Below are 13,124 nucleotides of genomic sequence, written 5' to 3'. Positions count from 1 at the left end.
GAAGACTGTCTGGACATTCTTCCATTCCAGCATGACACCAGTGTACCTGATTATTCAACTCTTTTTAGTAAATTAAAAGTACTCAAAACTGGTTTGTTTTTAAATGAGTGTGCATGTTGGGTTCGAATGCTGCGGTCTTCCGCAGGCCAAAATGATGTTAGGAGTTGCGATGACTGCTGACTGAAATGTTCGCACTGGAACAGGATCGAGGATGAGGAGTGGGATAAATACATAATCCCATCTAAGGTCGAATCAGAGAAGTACAAAGTCAGCCGGACCTTCAGCTTCCTCAAGAGCAGGATGTCCAGCACTCGCAACAAGACCAAGGTGAGGCAACACAGTAGCCTTTGCTCCAGTGGAAAATATGATTCCTGCTGGCTAAAATTTCACCTGCATGTGTTAAAAACATGACTGAAAAATCCCTATAGTTGAACTTAATATAAAATTTTTAAAAAGCCAGAGCTGAAAGGCCTCCCAAAGTAGTTCCACCTCTCAGACAAGCCAGGTCAGAATTCCTGTGCTGGGCAGTCATTGTATGTTCACTGTGCCTTTATTTGGCAAGGAAGAAAATTCCCTCTCCTCAGGTCTTAGCAACGGGACACAGAGAAAATATCCTCTTACATAATACATAGACCCCGTCCACACAGCATGAGGAACCAAAACACATTCCATAGTATACTCTCAATCTTAAAAACGTGTGCATGTGTTCAAGAACATATTTCCATGTATATACAGACACACGATGCACATGAACAGTCAAAAACAAACATGCACTCTTAGACTTCCTTGTAAAGTTTGCTAAGAAAATAAACACTGTACTATCACACACATACACAGAGGAATCCCCCTAATGCCCCCCGAAGGATAAAGCACCACAACAGCAGCCATCCCTATGGACCTTAACAAAGTAAACAGAAAAGCTCGCTCAGAGGCCCCTTTATCTCAATTAACTCCACTTTAACAGGTGCGTTTCAGCAAGAAGTTGACCGGTATGTGCCTCTTTCTGCCTGCCGCTCCAAGTCTTGTTATTTCTACTTTGGTGAAAATAACATTCGTAAATTTTAAATATTTATTCCTTGTATTACAGGTGAAGGGGAAAGAGGGCAAGGAGGGAAAGGAGAAGTCTGGAGCTACTAATGGACACCAGTTTGTTCCTGTGTCTCCATCTGGTCCTACTGTCTGTGTGGCTTGTGATAAGTCTGTTTCTGGGAAGGAGCTGTTGCAGTGTTCCAGTAAGTGTTAATACTGTCAGTACTGTTGTTGTCTTATGTTCTGTGGTGGCCGAACTGTTTAAGGTTTGTTAAAATCTATGCACGTGCTCCCTTAATGTTTTGTTATGTAGAAGACAGGAAGTTAGTTTTCTTCCTCTCACAAATTCAACATCAATTGTGAGGAGCAGAAAAGATTGACAGCCATGTGGACACTGAATCCAGACATGTGGTAATTTTGTTTATTATCACTTCACTGATGAATTTAACTGGTGTTTGCCTCTGTCTGCAGACTGTTTCCTGAATGTCCATAAAAACTGTCGAGAGTCTGTTGCAGCCTGTGGAAAGGTAACCACCAACATCATGCACCTCATTTGATGTCAAAACCAACAAGCAAGAATGATGAATGATTTTAAGTAATAGCTTAAAGGAAGAAAACACCCTAAATAACTTAACAAACATTTTTAAAAAACTGCTGTTGGTGATGGAAAAGGCATGTCTGGGACTACTTTGTGTTCCATGATGTGTTTTTCTTTTTGTCATGGATAAAGACGCAGGTACAAACAGTGTGGTGAAATTTTAAGATATTTGCAAGAATGTCAAGAGTGATACATGGGCTTCTTTGTAAATAATTTAATGAGTCAAACAATGTCTCAGAGAGAGAGAGAGAGAGTCTTTTTTCCCCACCGGAGGGACACTCCACCAATTTTATTTAATATATAGCTCAGGTTTACTTGTCATACTTAGCACTACTCACCCTGTGAGAACAGGTGTAAAATGTCTTCCATGGCTCTGGAGGAGATTTGTCAAATCCGACAAAATAGCCGATGATGTCATCTTGGAAAAGCCCATTTTGACCTTGGAGACTACAGATATGTAACAGAAAAGGTCTGACAAAAAGTTGCTAAAGGGGGCATTATTGGAAATGCAGAACCTAGCATTATTGGAGCTTGACGTATACTAGGGACTAAAAGTCAGAACACCTCGAACTCTGCTGCTTCAATTTTGAACGTTCTTTTTAAAGACTGTCTCTCGCAAATTCTCCAAAATCTTTGAAAGTGCAATACTCCATCAGTGGAGTACCCCTTTACCGCCTCAATAAACCAGAATGCAGTGACAAGACATGTATTGTAGTTTGAATTAAAGTTGCCCTTTGAAGTTTTCTTGTAAACACAAAAGTTATGTGTACATGCAGTGATTCTCACCAAAACACATTTTGTGCATATTTGAGGTCTAACAAACATGCTAAGTGCCCTTCCTTCCTCATCAAACATTTGCCAAACCATCTCTTTAAATATTTTAAGTCATGCATTGTTTGCGTCTATGCTTAGTAGCATGCATGCAGTCTTTTTTTCCCACTGCCTTTCTTGTTGCATTTCTATTTTTCTCGGCACGTTTCCGTCACCAACAGAGAAATAGTGTCAAACCGCCGCCCCCACTCGCCTATTTTCACGTGTCCTTGTGCACTTGCATGATACAAACAAATCAGGGTCTCGTGGGTAGAAACAGAGCTCCATTGCGCTGCTATTGGTCAAAAACTCCACAGGTTGCCTTTCAGGACACCGTTGACACTTTCTGAACTGAAAATCTGTCACTATCATGGTGTTACTCTGCCACAGCTGTTACTTTTGTTAATCAAACTCTCCACTCGGTGCTCTGAATCCAGTACGTTCACATATGATCTTTTGGGGGTTGTCGAAATTGTTCTTGGGAATCGTTAGAAATCTGGTCTGGTCGGAGATGCGTGCTGTGTGCCACAAACATTCCCAGTTCAAATCCGGCTTTTGTTGCAGGTCATTCCTTATGTCTTTCCCACTGTTTCCTGTCACACTCTACTGTGCTGTCTAAAGGCAAAATGCCCCCAAAAAATATATGAATTAGTCACTAACGTAGAGGCAGGCTGAGAGGAGGTGGGTATAGCAGGATGAGTAAATTTCCAACACATGGACACAAAGGAACTCCTGGAATGTGTTGAACAACACAGTAAGAGTATCTAAGGGGGGGTCTCTTTGATGTTTTTGGCTAGGAATAAATTGACTCCAATATTGACTGAATATGTTGCATTACAACCACAGCAATTTGATATTTTCAACACCAACTATTTCCATCTCTTGATGTTAATATGATTATGTCTTTCCCCAGAAACTGCAGGAGAGGAATGCATTGCTAATGAAAAGCAAGACTTTTTCTCTCCCACAGAGTGAGTCAGAAATTACAATATGTGTCGTCGCCCCCCCCCCCCCCCACTCTCATAGTGTCCTCCCTTGGTCTTTGATTCATTTGGTTTTCACCTGTCCTCCCTTGTTTCTCCTATAGTGCATTGAGTAAGCCATTTCACCTCATCCCCCACTCTCCCCTCTTCCCTGTTGTTCTTGCCCTGGTAAAAATGAGTTACATTTTAATCCATCTCAGTGGGGGATCTGGCCTGGATTGTGTTTACGTGTGTGTGGATGTGCATGAGTACTGAGGTTGCGTGTTTCACTGTCATTGACAGGATAATTTTATTTTTTAATCTGAAGCTCTGTGTCTTCACTGTTTGTTGTCAGACAAAGGTGTCAGGGTCAAACACAATCGGCTTCAATTACTACAACATATTGTCATAACTGTAGCCTCCATGCTCTATAAACAATGAAAGATAACAAATGCAGACCTCCTCACAGCTTTACAATCAAGTAAATATTACATTCAGTGACTACATAGATATAAACAAGACATCTGAAATCTAATGAAAACTAAACTACGACGTATTTATTTGTAAAATGGGAAAGCCTCCAAGGTGTGACTGATCCTTCTTCCTGCTCCTCCTGGCCTCCCCTTTAGACTCTGTGAAAGACAACTCTCCAGCCTCCATTTTCGCTTCTTCCTCGTCCTCTTCCTCTTCACTGCCAGCAATGACCAGAGAGAAGAGAGAAACAGTCGCCCCTCTCAACAAAAGCCTCTCCATCTCTATAGACAGCAGGTAGGATGGCAGTGTTCCCACTATGGTTTCACCAGTACATCAAAGCATTACTTGGATTTTAAAAATTTTGAATATGTGCGCTACTACCAAAGAGTCTATTTTCAATCTGACTTCAGCCTACGAATGCTGGAATCTGTGTCAGAATACTAAAATAAATAAAACCTTAGTTCGCAATCATGCTCCCACATGCAGACACGCTCTTTGTCTTTGTCAAAAAGTTTCTCGTTTAGTTTCAACTTGATTTGTTTCTCAGACGGCTGAGTGACTCAGCAGGGGTGGACGGAGAAAGCAGTGCGACAGGTTGCACTAACAGCTTGTTGTCTGATGAGGGAACGCCGGTAACGATTCCCCCATCCACTGACCCGCCACTCGTTGCACAGGGTGAGGACGGGGGATTCACAGGATTCAAATTTGTCAGGCAGCACATTGAGAATTACTGTAGAGGTAACAGTGATTCAGAAGTAAGACATTGTTCGTTATTTTTTGTTCTCACAGATGCTGTTGATGCTCCTCTACTGAGCGACCTGTCAGCCGACCTGCTAGGACTTGATGCAGAGTCATGGAGTCTGGCAGTTAGTCCGGAGTTCTGCAGACAGCACGACAGACGCACCATCAAACGACAGGATGTTATTTATGGTGAGACTCTTTTTTCTTTCTTTCTTTCTTTCTTTCTTTCTTTCTTTCTTTCTTTCTTTCTTTCTTTTTTTCTTTCTTCCTTCCTTCAAAAAATGACATGCTTTATCCAAAAACCTTTGTAACCAGTATTTGACTCGTGTTATTTTATATGAACGTTGTGTACTGTACATACTGTTTCTGTAATTGAAAAGCGGATCTTACTGGTTGAATTGAACTTGGGTGGCTTGAACCAAATAATCACACTTTTCTGTAGCTAGCTGATTGGAAAACCTGTTGGCATACACAGTGCACACTTCCTCGTTTGAGGTCCATACAAATTTTTGTTCCTGTTATTTTTTCGAAAAAGTCTTCTTTAGCACAAAGCTGTTTAAATTTGCTTCTGTAAAAAGTGTATGGCCAAACGAATCCCTTGCTTGTTCCGCTAAAATTCTATTAAGTGCTGATAGTCAATAGAATAAGCCAAATGTCCACTGAGGTTCATTTCCAGCCCGTCAGAAACCTATGCCCAACTAAACATCTCTTTTGCACTTGTAAACATACACATCTCCACCAGATGTGTCAGACCCAATAGTCCACTTTTGCTGACCCCCCCCTCCAAAAAACAGAGCTGATGCAGACAGAGCTACACCACATCCAAACACTGACGGTCATGTCAGAGGTGTTCAGGAGAGGAATGCTGGAGGAGCTGCAGCTGGACTGGGACTGTGTGGCCCGGATCTTCCCGTGCTTGGATCCCTTGCTTCTCTTCCACAGGAACCTCTTCGGAGCACTGCAGGAACGCCGACAGGCCACAGCCCAACCTGAGAACCCTCGAAGTTATCTCATCCATCAGATTGGAGACATACTGCTTCAACAGGTTGGTGAAGATTCATTCATGCGTATAAACACACAGATACATTTCTTTTCTCAGTGTCTGATGGTCTCTCTCTCTCTCAGTTCTCAGATGAAAATGCCGTGAAGATGAAGCAGGTGTATGGCGAGTTCTGCAGTCACCACACCGAGGCTGTTAATGTCTTCAAAGAGCTGCAGCAACAGAACAAGAAGCTCCAAAACTTTGTCAGAGTAAGCCCCCTGACCTCCTGCGCTTTTAAAAATTAGGGTTTTAGAGTAAAATATCGTGATTGAACAGTTAATGGTCTCATTTTAATTTTTATATTCTCTTCACAGCAACAGAGCAACAACTCTCTGGTCAGGCGGAGAGAGGTGCCAGAATTTATCCTGCTGGTCACTCAGCGCATCACCAAGTATCCAGTGCTGCTGGAGAGGATTTTACAGTACACTCAGGGTAAGTCAGCTCTACTGTGTCCTACACAAAACTGTAAACATATGCAGCTCTCAAGCTTTTTACATATTCAATATAAATGGCAAGGCAAGGGTATTTTTTAATGTTCTTGTATAGCTACTACTACTACTACATATTACAAAACTGCCACTACTACTACTACTATGCAACTAGATACTGTATTAACTACAAATAAGGAGGTTATTATTACCTCTCTTATTACCTCTCTTTACCTCCTTCCCCCCACAGAGGGAAGTCAAGAACACTCTGACTTGTCAAGTGCCCTGGTTCAGATCCGTGACGTCCTCGCTGCAGTGGACCTGACCGTGAGTAAGTATGAGAGGTGTCAGGAGCTGCAGGAAGTGCTGGCCCGGCTGGAGAACAAGAGCTTTGCCAAGCTAAAGAACGGCAAGGTGTTTCGCAAACAGGACCTGCACAGCAAACACAGGGACCTGCAGCATAAAGGGCTAGTCTACTGGAAGACTGCCACAGGACGTCTCAAAGGTGTGTATGACATCATCTGTGCCACCAGTTTTTTGTTTTGTTTTGGTTTTTTTTTTAAGTTTTGAGACAACCAATCTACATGTATTTCTTCTCCTATTTCCAGATACTTTGGTGCTCCTGCTCACAGACGTTCTGGTTTTCCTACAAGAGAAAGACCAGCGCTTTATATTTGCTGCTGTGGTAAGCTTCAACCCAAGCAAAACTTTGAAATCAGAGACACGTTGGCCCGCTGTCATCCGTTTCTCTCCATCCTTTAACCCCATTTCTATGGGCTTTATCTACTCTTTCAGGACCAGAAACCTCCAGTAATCCCTCTGCAGAAGCTCATCGTCAGAGAAGTAGCCAATGAGGAGAGAGGGATGTTCCTTATCTCCGCCTCTTCGGTGGGACCAGAGATGTATGAAGTGCATACCACCACCAGAGAGGAGAGGAATGCATGGATGAGACACATACGGCAAGCTGTAGAGAGGTGTGTGCATGCGCATGTGTGTCGAGTCAAGTCAAGTCTACAGTGTCTGTCCTACTTAGAATTTCTGCGCATGTGTGTGTGCCTGGTCAGTGTGTGTAAGTGTATGTGTGTTACTCATTATCTGAACCACTGGTCTACCTGTCAGCTGTCCTGAGGAAGAGGAGGAGGAGGAGCGAAGTGCTGAGACGGAGGAGGTCAGGCGAGCTGCAGAAGCGAGGGTTCAGAAGATCACCAAGTTCCAAGGTAAGAAATTATTTGTGTGCCCACATGCACGCTTTATCTTTTACCTGTGCTTACCAAGATGTCATTTGTTGACATTGTGAAGAGCCGGTGTAGTTATGAAACATTAAAAATCATTTTGTGATGTAAACCATAAACAACAAAAAGTCTTTATTGTAGTGTATGTTCTGTGCAGAGACACTGTTGGGTCACGATCAGCGGATCTGCAACAGCCTAGAGGAGAAGTTACAGATGTATGCTGAGCTTACTGAGTTAACCCTCCGCTCGCCAGAACCTGTAACACATCGCCATCTGCTGGTACAACAAGACACGGACAGTGAGATGCCACAACAGGCCTCCTCACTGCTTACAGCTGCGCTCAGAGAAGGTGAAAAGGCTGCTGTGTGGCTATATGGTGCTGGAGTCATGCTGAGTATATCAGTTCGAGAATATATTTCACAAGCCTAATGATGACTAATGATTAGGACTTCCATTCTCCATTCTTTTCTCTTTTCAGTCAGTCTTTTCAGTTTCATCTGAATCTCCAAGCAGACTTTGAAATACAAATCTTTTGAGTGGGAGCAAATCCATATTCATGGACAATTAAATAAAATAAAATAAAATTAAATTAAAATGATTTAATTAAATAATATCTATATATGAGAAACACTATCAAATATGTAATCTAACACTGTAGCATTTTATACACAGAGCTGACCCCTTGCTGAAAGGGGGGCTCTAAGCAATATTTTTGAGAGGCAAACCCATTTTTTACACTTGGAACACATTTTATATCGTTTTAAACAAATACCAGTTTCTTAAAGCCCCTAGTACATAGCCATGGTACACCCACACAGATGTTTTCACTTACTTTGGCTGATTAGACCTCTTTTCAGGACTGTGTTGTCATGTGCAGACCATGCTTTATTGACATCTCCCTCACTCTCCTGTTAGTTTTGGTTGCAATAATATTGACCTTTTTCACAGCAGACAGTTTGACATGTCATGGCAGAAAAAAGCACAGCATAGGTCTCTGTGTATGTGAATCAATACTAACTACGTATGGCTTCCTGAGACACTTAAATTAAATGATGCAATCATCAATTTTATTAGTTAATTTTATTAGACAATTCCTGCTATAACAAGGTCAAAGTGTCTGCTATAAAAAGGTCTGTTGGAGCTGGACAACTTGCACCTTTATCATTCTTATCTGTTTATTGAGTTTGGGGTTATCATGTAATTTGTCGCATAGCTCAGCCCAATTTCAACCTGAGCTCTGATCAGGCAAAATTAGAGAAAACGACTGCAGGGGTGTGCAGGACTTTTAATCAACTAAAATGCAGCTTTGCAAAGCACACCAGTACTGCAGTGTAACAAATAGATACTGAGCATTTCTTTTAATAAGACCTGTATATTAGACTTACAAGCCCCAATACAATTATTCTGCAGATATCGATAAGAAAATTGGAGTCTGCATACAATATTGTAGGGAACAACTAAAAGTTGCAACTAAGTATCTATTTAAAGTGTTATGATATAGTCTAGGTCTATGTTGTTGTCATGGTTGCTATTTGGAAAACGGGCCTGTTCATAGAAAAATCAGTGGTTTTGACAGATATTTGCTTCTTTTGCAGCAGAGAACCTGATCACCATTCTGCAGGCTCATGATGGCCTTTCTGTACAAAGTCAGAGCTCTCCTGTCCGAGGACCAGAGTGCTGCAGCTACAACAGTCACGGCAGCAGCATCCAGGAGTCTCCCTCTGAACGTGAGCAGAAAACATACACAGTAATTCTGAATGTCATTTGGCATGTTTGTCCTTAAGTTGAGATCGCTGCAAACGTACTACTTGACCTTAACTGATGTGAGTGAACCACATGGCATAATGTTCCCTCTCCTTTCCTTGTCCCTACAGCAGATTATCTCAGCACGCTCAGTATGAGCTCTACCTCTCTTGGATCAGACACTGAGTTGACGGGGCTGGACAGTGTTTTGTGGAGCTCTGCTGTCGAGCTGAGAAAAGGAGACACCAAAGGGACACTGTTAAAGGTGCAACCACTGTAGTTCCCCATGAGCAATGTTTGCCAGCGTATAAGTATACATTACTGTTCCCCTGTAATAATACACTGTTCTGTAGGTGGCAGAGAGCGTCCAGAACCTGACCCAGCTTCTCTATAGTCTGCAGGTGAGAAAAGGCACAAGTCTCAGCATCTGTGGCTAACTGAATGAGTTAATGTCTGGATTGAAAGACAGAGTTAACATTAAATAGTAGGTACAGTGTGTGTAAATGTATGATAACAAAGGCATTTGTTATTTTAGCTAACAAAACTTGTCGTAAAATAGTTTAAATCTACCCTAATCTGACCTAAATCTAAACCTAATCGGTTTTGATACGGGATTTGAAGGGATATGGATTCAACAATCTGAATTCAGATTTGAAAGGTTCTATCAAATTTCCAGCCTTATTAAAGATAAGTAACTTGAGTGTGATCCTCCTTGTGTTTGCAGGCTGCTGTGGCCCGACAGGACAGCTGCTATGAAGTCCAGAAACTCCTTCTCCAGGAGGGAGAAAGACCCCAGCTCCGAACCCTCTCTTCCCTCCAAAACAGTCTGGTATCAGTCACATCATGTTTGAGTTACAATAAATATTTTTATTACATGTGGGCCTGTACCAGTATATCATTGGTTTCAGGAAGTTAGACTAGAATTCAGTTCCCCTTTTTAAAATAATGACAAAAAAGATTAAACCAGTTTCTGTTTTTATCCAGGAGCAGGAGAAGCAGAGGAGTATTGATAAGAAGAAAGAGGAAGTAGAAAAAAAGGGTTTGGAGAGGAAGAAAGAAGAGGTGGATGAGGTGCAGAAACTCCATATGAGGCTGAAACAGGAGCAGCAGCGCTGGGACAGAGAGTGTCTGGTCAGAGAGAAACAACAGGTGAGCCCCATGCTGATGTTCTGACTTAGATGTACTCTTATTTGTCTCAGTCATGTGTTTTTCCCGTCTTTCTCTGTTGTCATTCCATGGTGGTTTGGTGCTGCACAAAAAATGTTGTGGTTAGCGTTGTGCAAACCTCACCGGTATCTTTCATCTCTGCCAGTTTCTGTCAAATAAAATGTAAACAGTAACAGATGCCACCAGCCGATATACTATACCCATGGCTAAATATTACAGTTAATAGAAACAGTCATTTCAGCAACATCAAAAGTGAAGACTGTCACATATCAACAAAACCTGTGACAGTTGAATTCACCTCTCCCTGATCACATATTTTTAGATAGTATTAGACTTTATAAACCACATACTGTGCTGTGAAATTCAGGTGTTATCTTGGTGAGTTGTTGCAACTTCCTTTTTCCTTTTGACCTCCTCAGGTGGAAGTTACTTACTGAATACTGGCTTACAGGCTAACTCACTTCAAAATATTTGCAACATATGTTCTCACGAATGCAAAAAATGCAATGAATGGCAACAGTTCATTGTTGTCTGTTAAGGCTTTTATTTGTGGTCCTTCTCTCATCTGTGTTGCAATTTGTTGTTTTAGATAGCTGCAACATTTTTTACTATTTGTTGTGCCATTATTACTTGTGCCTGCTTTGGCTAAGTGCAAGAGAAGAAAAAATACACAAACAATAAAACAGAATTAGAAAAAAAAACCCCACCAAAAGCTGTTAAACGTTTTTAACCCTGCAAATCTAAAACCCAGTTTTCCTAAAGTTGCTAGGACATTTCGAAATCCTTTAATCCCACTCAATACTAGAAAATCCATAATAACAGCAGAAAGAGTTAGATCGTGCCTGAATTCTCCGATGTGTATGTGCCTTGTGTGTTTACAGAGTGAGCAGGAGAGTGTGCTGGAACAGCGAGAGCAGCAGTGCCTCCTGGAGGCTGAGCGTCTGCGCTCTGAGCGTGAGGAGCTGGAGGCCCAGCTGCTGGAGTATCAGCAAAATCTGGAAAGACTGAGGGAGGGCCAGAGGAGTGTGGAGAGGGAGAAGGAGAAGATTGAAGCCCAGCAGAGGATTCTCCAGAGCTGGAGACACAACCGCCAGAGCAGCCTGCCAGTTACAATACCACTGCATGGATACAAGGTATGACAAGGAGGAAGAGGAGGAGAGACAGGAAGGTGAAGGTAGAAAAAAAAAAAAACCCATAAAAAAAACTGAAAACTGCTGAGCAAGCCATGTCCCCTCTGCTTTTTCTGGTGTTTAGGTGTCCAGCCACAGCCGCTCAGGCAGTCTGGATGAAAGCTGTTCAGTGTACGAAAACGAGGCGGCATTTCTCACCTCCCTCCAGCACAACCACCCTCGCCAGCCTGCCAACAACAACCAGCACCAGTGTCTGCTCTCCGCGTCGAGGAAGAACCATGATGGCCCTCTTCACAGCTCCGGCTACACTGCTAACCTCGGCCTCAGCGCCAGCCTCTACAACAGCCTCAACACTCTGCTGAGCCAGGCACACAGCAAACAGCCTCCGGACGGCCTGACGTACCCAAACTACAGTAACAACCACAGCTGCCCTCGGCCTCTGAACGACTCTGTCCAACCGTTCAGCAGCAGGATCACTGCACAGCCGCAGAGGACCAACAACCGTAGGGCTACTTACTATACATTAAATCATACAAGATTGTAAAAAAAACCATATTGTGATTTTGATTCTGTGTTGTACCTACAAAAAAAACCCCCATTACTTTCTTATGTCCTTGTCCTTTCCTCCGAAACGTGATCTTTGTCTCAAGAGCTTCTGTTGTTCTCCTTCCAGCAGACTTCAGCCCGACATTGGACAGGCAATCCCTGGGTCCCTGGAGGTCAGAGGTCACAGCTCACGGACTTTACGAGGAGTACTCCCCCTCTCCCTCTCTCACCCCCCTTCTTCCACCACAGGCTTACCTCTCTCTTGAAGGACAGAACGGGGAGGAGGGAGGTGAGGAGAACATTGTTTATCTCTGAGAGAGAAGCGAACAACACAAACTGCCTGACATATTACTGGACCGACAATAATATATCTGTCGCTTATATGTGTTTGTAAATGTGTGCATTGCATCCATCCAAATGTGATGGATATAAATTCATTTTTAGAAACCTGTATAATCAAATAAGGGAATAGTTGCAGGGAGGAAGTATAATGACACATACTGTTTGTGCCTTTTTCAGTCTATGTCAGCCATTAATCCTTCTCTTCCTCCGCGATCAAACCATTGTGCCTTTTTGTAGACAAGCTCTTTGTAAATCAGCTTTTATACTTGTACTCCCCGTGTTTTTACTTCAACTATGATTCTTTTAAGTGTCCGATGGACGTGTTTGATGGCAGAGGTACCTTCGTGCTACAAACACTGGGACCTAAAGCACCAGGAAATCTGGACAGAAGTACTGATGTTATTTTCCCGTGAGCACTTAACAGAAAATGGAAATATTTGAGAAGCCAATCGAGTCCTTCCCCAAACTATGTATATAGTGCTATTATTTCTCCATGTCCTCTTCAATAATATTTATGAGGGATTGTGAGCATCTAAAAGAAATAAATATACTGACATCATTGTATAAATATTAAATATATGTATAGTTTTATGGAAAGGCTACCTATGCACACTATGTTGGAAGAGGAACTTCATTTTTCTCACTTAAGTGCCAAAAATCTTGCTATCTGATACTGTAATTGATTTCTGTAAAGAATGGTTGTATTTTTTCTGTTCATCTCCTTGTCTGATAATTTATTGTGTGTAAATTGCTTCATGCACTGTCAACATTAATAATATTTTGTTTGATATTTGTTCTCTTGTAATCTCTGTAATCAGAACTGTGATGTGCCATTGTAACATTGGGCTGTACATAAAACTATCGTGGCAAACATCAATTT

The 13,124-nt window shown here is 42.1% G+C and overlaps 1 protein-coding gene across 11 annotated transcripts in view; it reads left to right on the top strand.

Moving 5' to 3' along the window:
• LOC120805131 (rho guanine nucleotide exchange factor 28-like) overlaps window positions 1-13,106 on the top strand; it is a 39,580-nt gene extending 26,474 nt beyond the window's left edge. For 7 of the 11 annotated variants that reach the window (XM_040155046.1, XM_040155043.1, XM_040155045.1 and 4 more), the window contains 23 exons: window positions 204-327; window positions 1,088-1,232; window positions 1,501-1,556; window positions 3,351-3,408; window positions 4,029-4,167; window positions 4,421-4,548; window positions 4,663-4,803; window positions 5,409-5,659; window positions 5,740-5,865; window positions 5,971-6,088; window positions 6,335-6,589; window positions 6,693-6,769; window positions 6,880-7,058; window positions 7,204-7,301; window positions 7,474-7,665; window positions 8,912-9,043; window positions 9,191-9,324; window positions 9,413-9,460; window positions 9,784-9,888; window positions 10,044-10,208; window positions 11,108-11,359; window positions 11,481-11,859; window positions 12,030-13,106. In XM_040155046.1, coding sequence (XP_040010980.1) covers window positions 204-327; window positions 1,088-1,232; window positions 1,501-1,556; window positions 3,351-3,408; window positions 4,029-4,167; window positions 4,421-4,548; window positions 4,663-4,803; window positions 5,409-5,659; window positions 5,740-5,865; window positions 5,971-6,088; window positions 6,335-6,589; window positions 6,693-6,769; window positions 6,880-7,058; window positions 7,204-7,301; window positions 7,474-7,665; window positions 8,912-9,043; window positions 9,191-9,324; window positions 9,413-9,460; window positions 9,784-9,888; window positions 10,044-10,208; window positions 11,108-11,359; window positions 11,481-11,859; window positions 12,030-12,217 — 3,490 coding nt within the window. In that variant the 3' untranslated portion in view covers window positions 12,218-13,106. The remainder of the gene's footprint in view (window positions 1-203; window positions 328-1,087; window positions 1,233-1,500; window positions 1,557-3,350; window positions 3,409-4,028; window positions 4,168-4,420; window positions 4,549-4,662; window positions 4,804-5,408; window positions 5,660-5,739; window positions 5,866-5,970; window positions 6,089-6,334; window positions 6,590-6,692; window positions 6,770-6,879; window positions 7,059-7,203; window positions 7,302-7,473; window positions 7,666-8,911; window positions 9,044-9,190; window positions 9,325-9,412; window positions 9,461-9,783; window positions 9,889-10,043; window positions 10,209-11,107; window positions 11,360-11,480; window positions 11,860-12,029) is intronic. The other 4 variants (XM_040155041.1, XM_040155040.1, XM_040155042.1 and 1 more) reach the window with 4 other exon arrangements.
• The last annotated feature ends 18 nt before the right edge of the window (window positions 13,107-13,124 follow it).

Source organism: Xiphias gladius, chromosome 19 (genome assembly GCF_016859285.1).
Source record: "Xiphias gladius isolate SHS-SW01 ecotype Sanya breed wild chromosome 19, ASM1685928v1, whole genome shotgun sequence".
NCBI lineage: Eukaryota > Metazoa > Chordata > Actinopteri > Istiophoriformes > Xiphiidae > Xiphias > Xiphias gladius.
The sequence above is the reverse complement of the archived record's forward strand: the minus strand, read 5'-3'. Positions and strand labels throughout refer to the sequence as shown.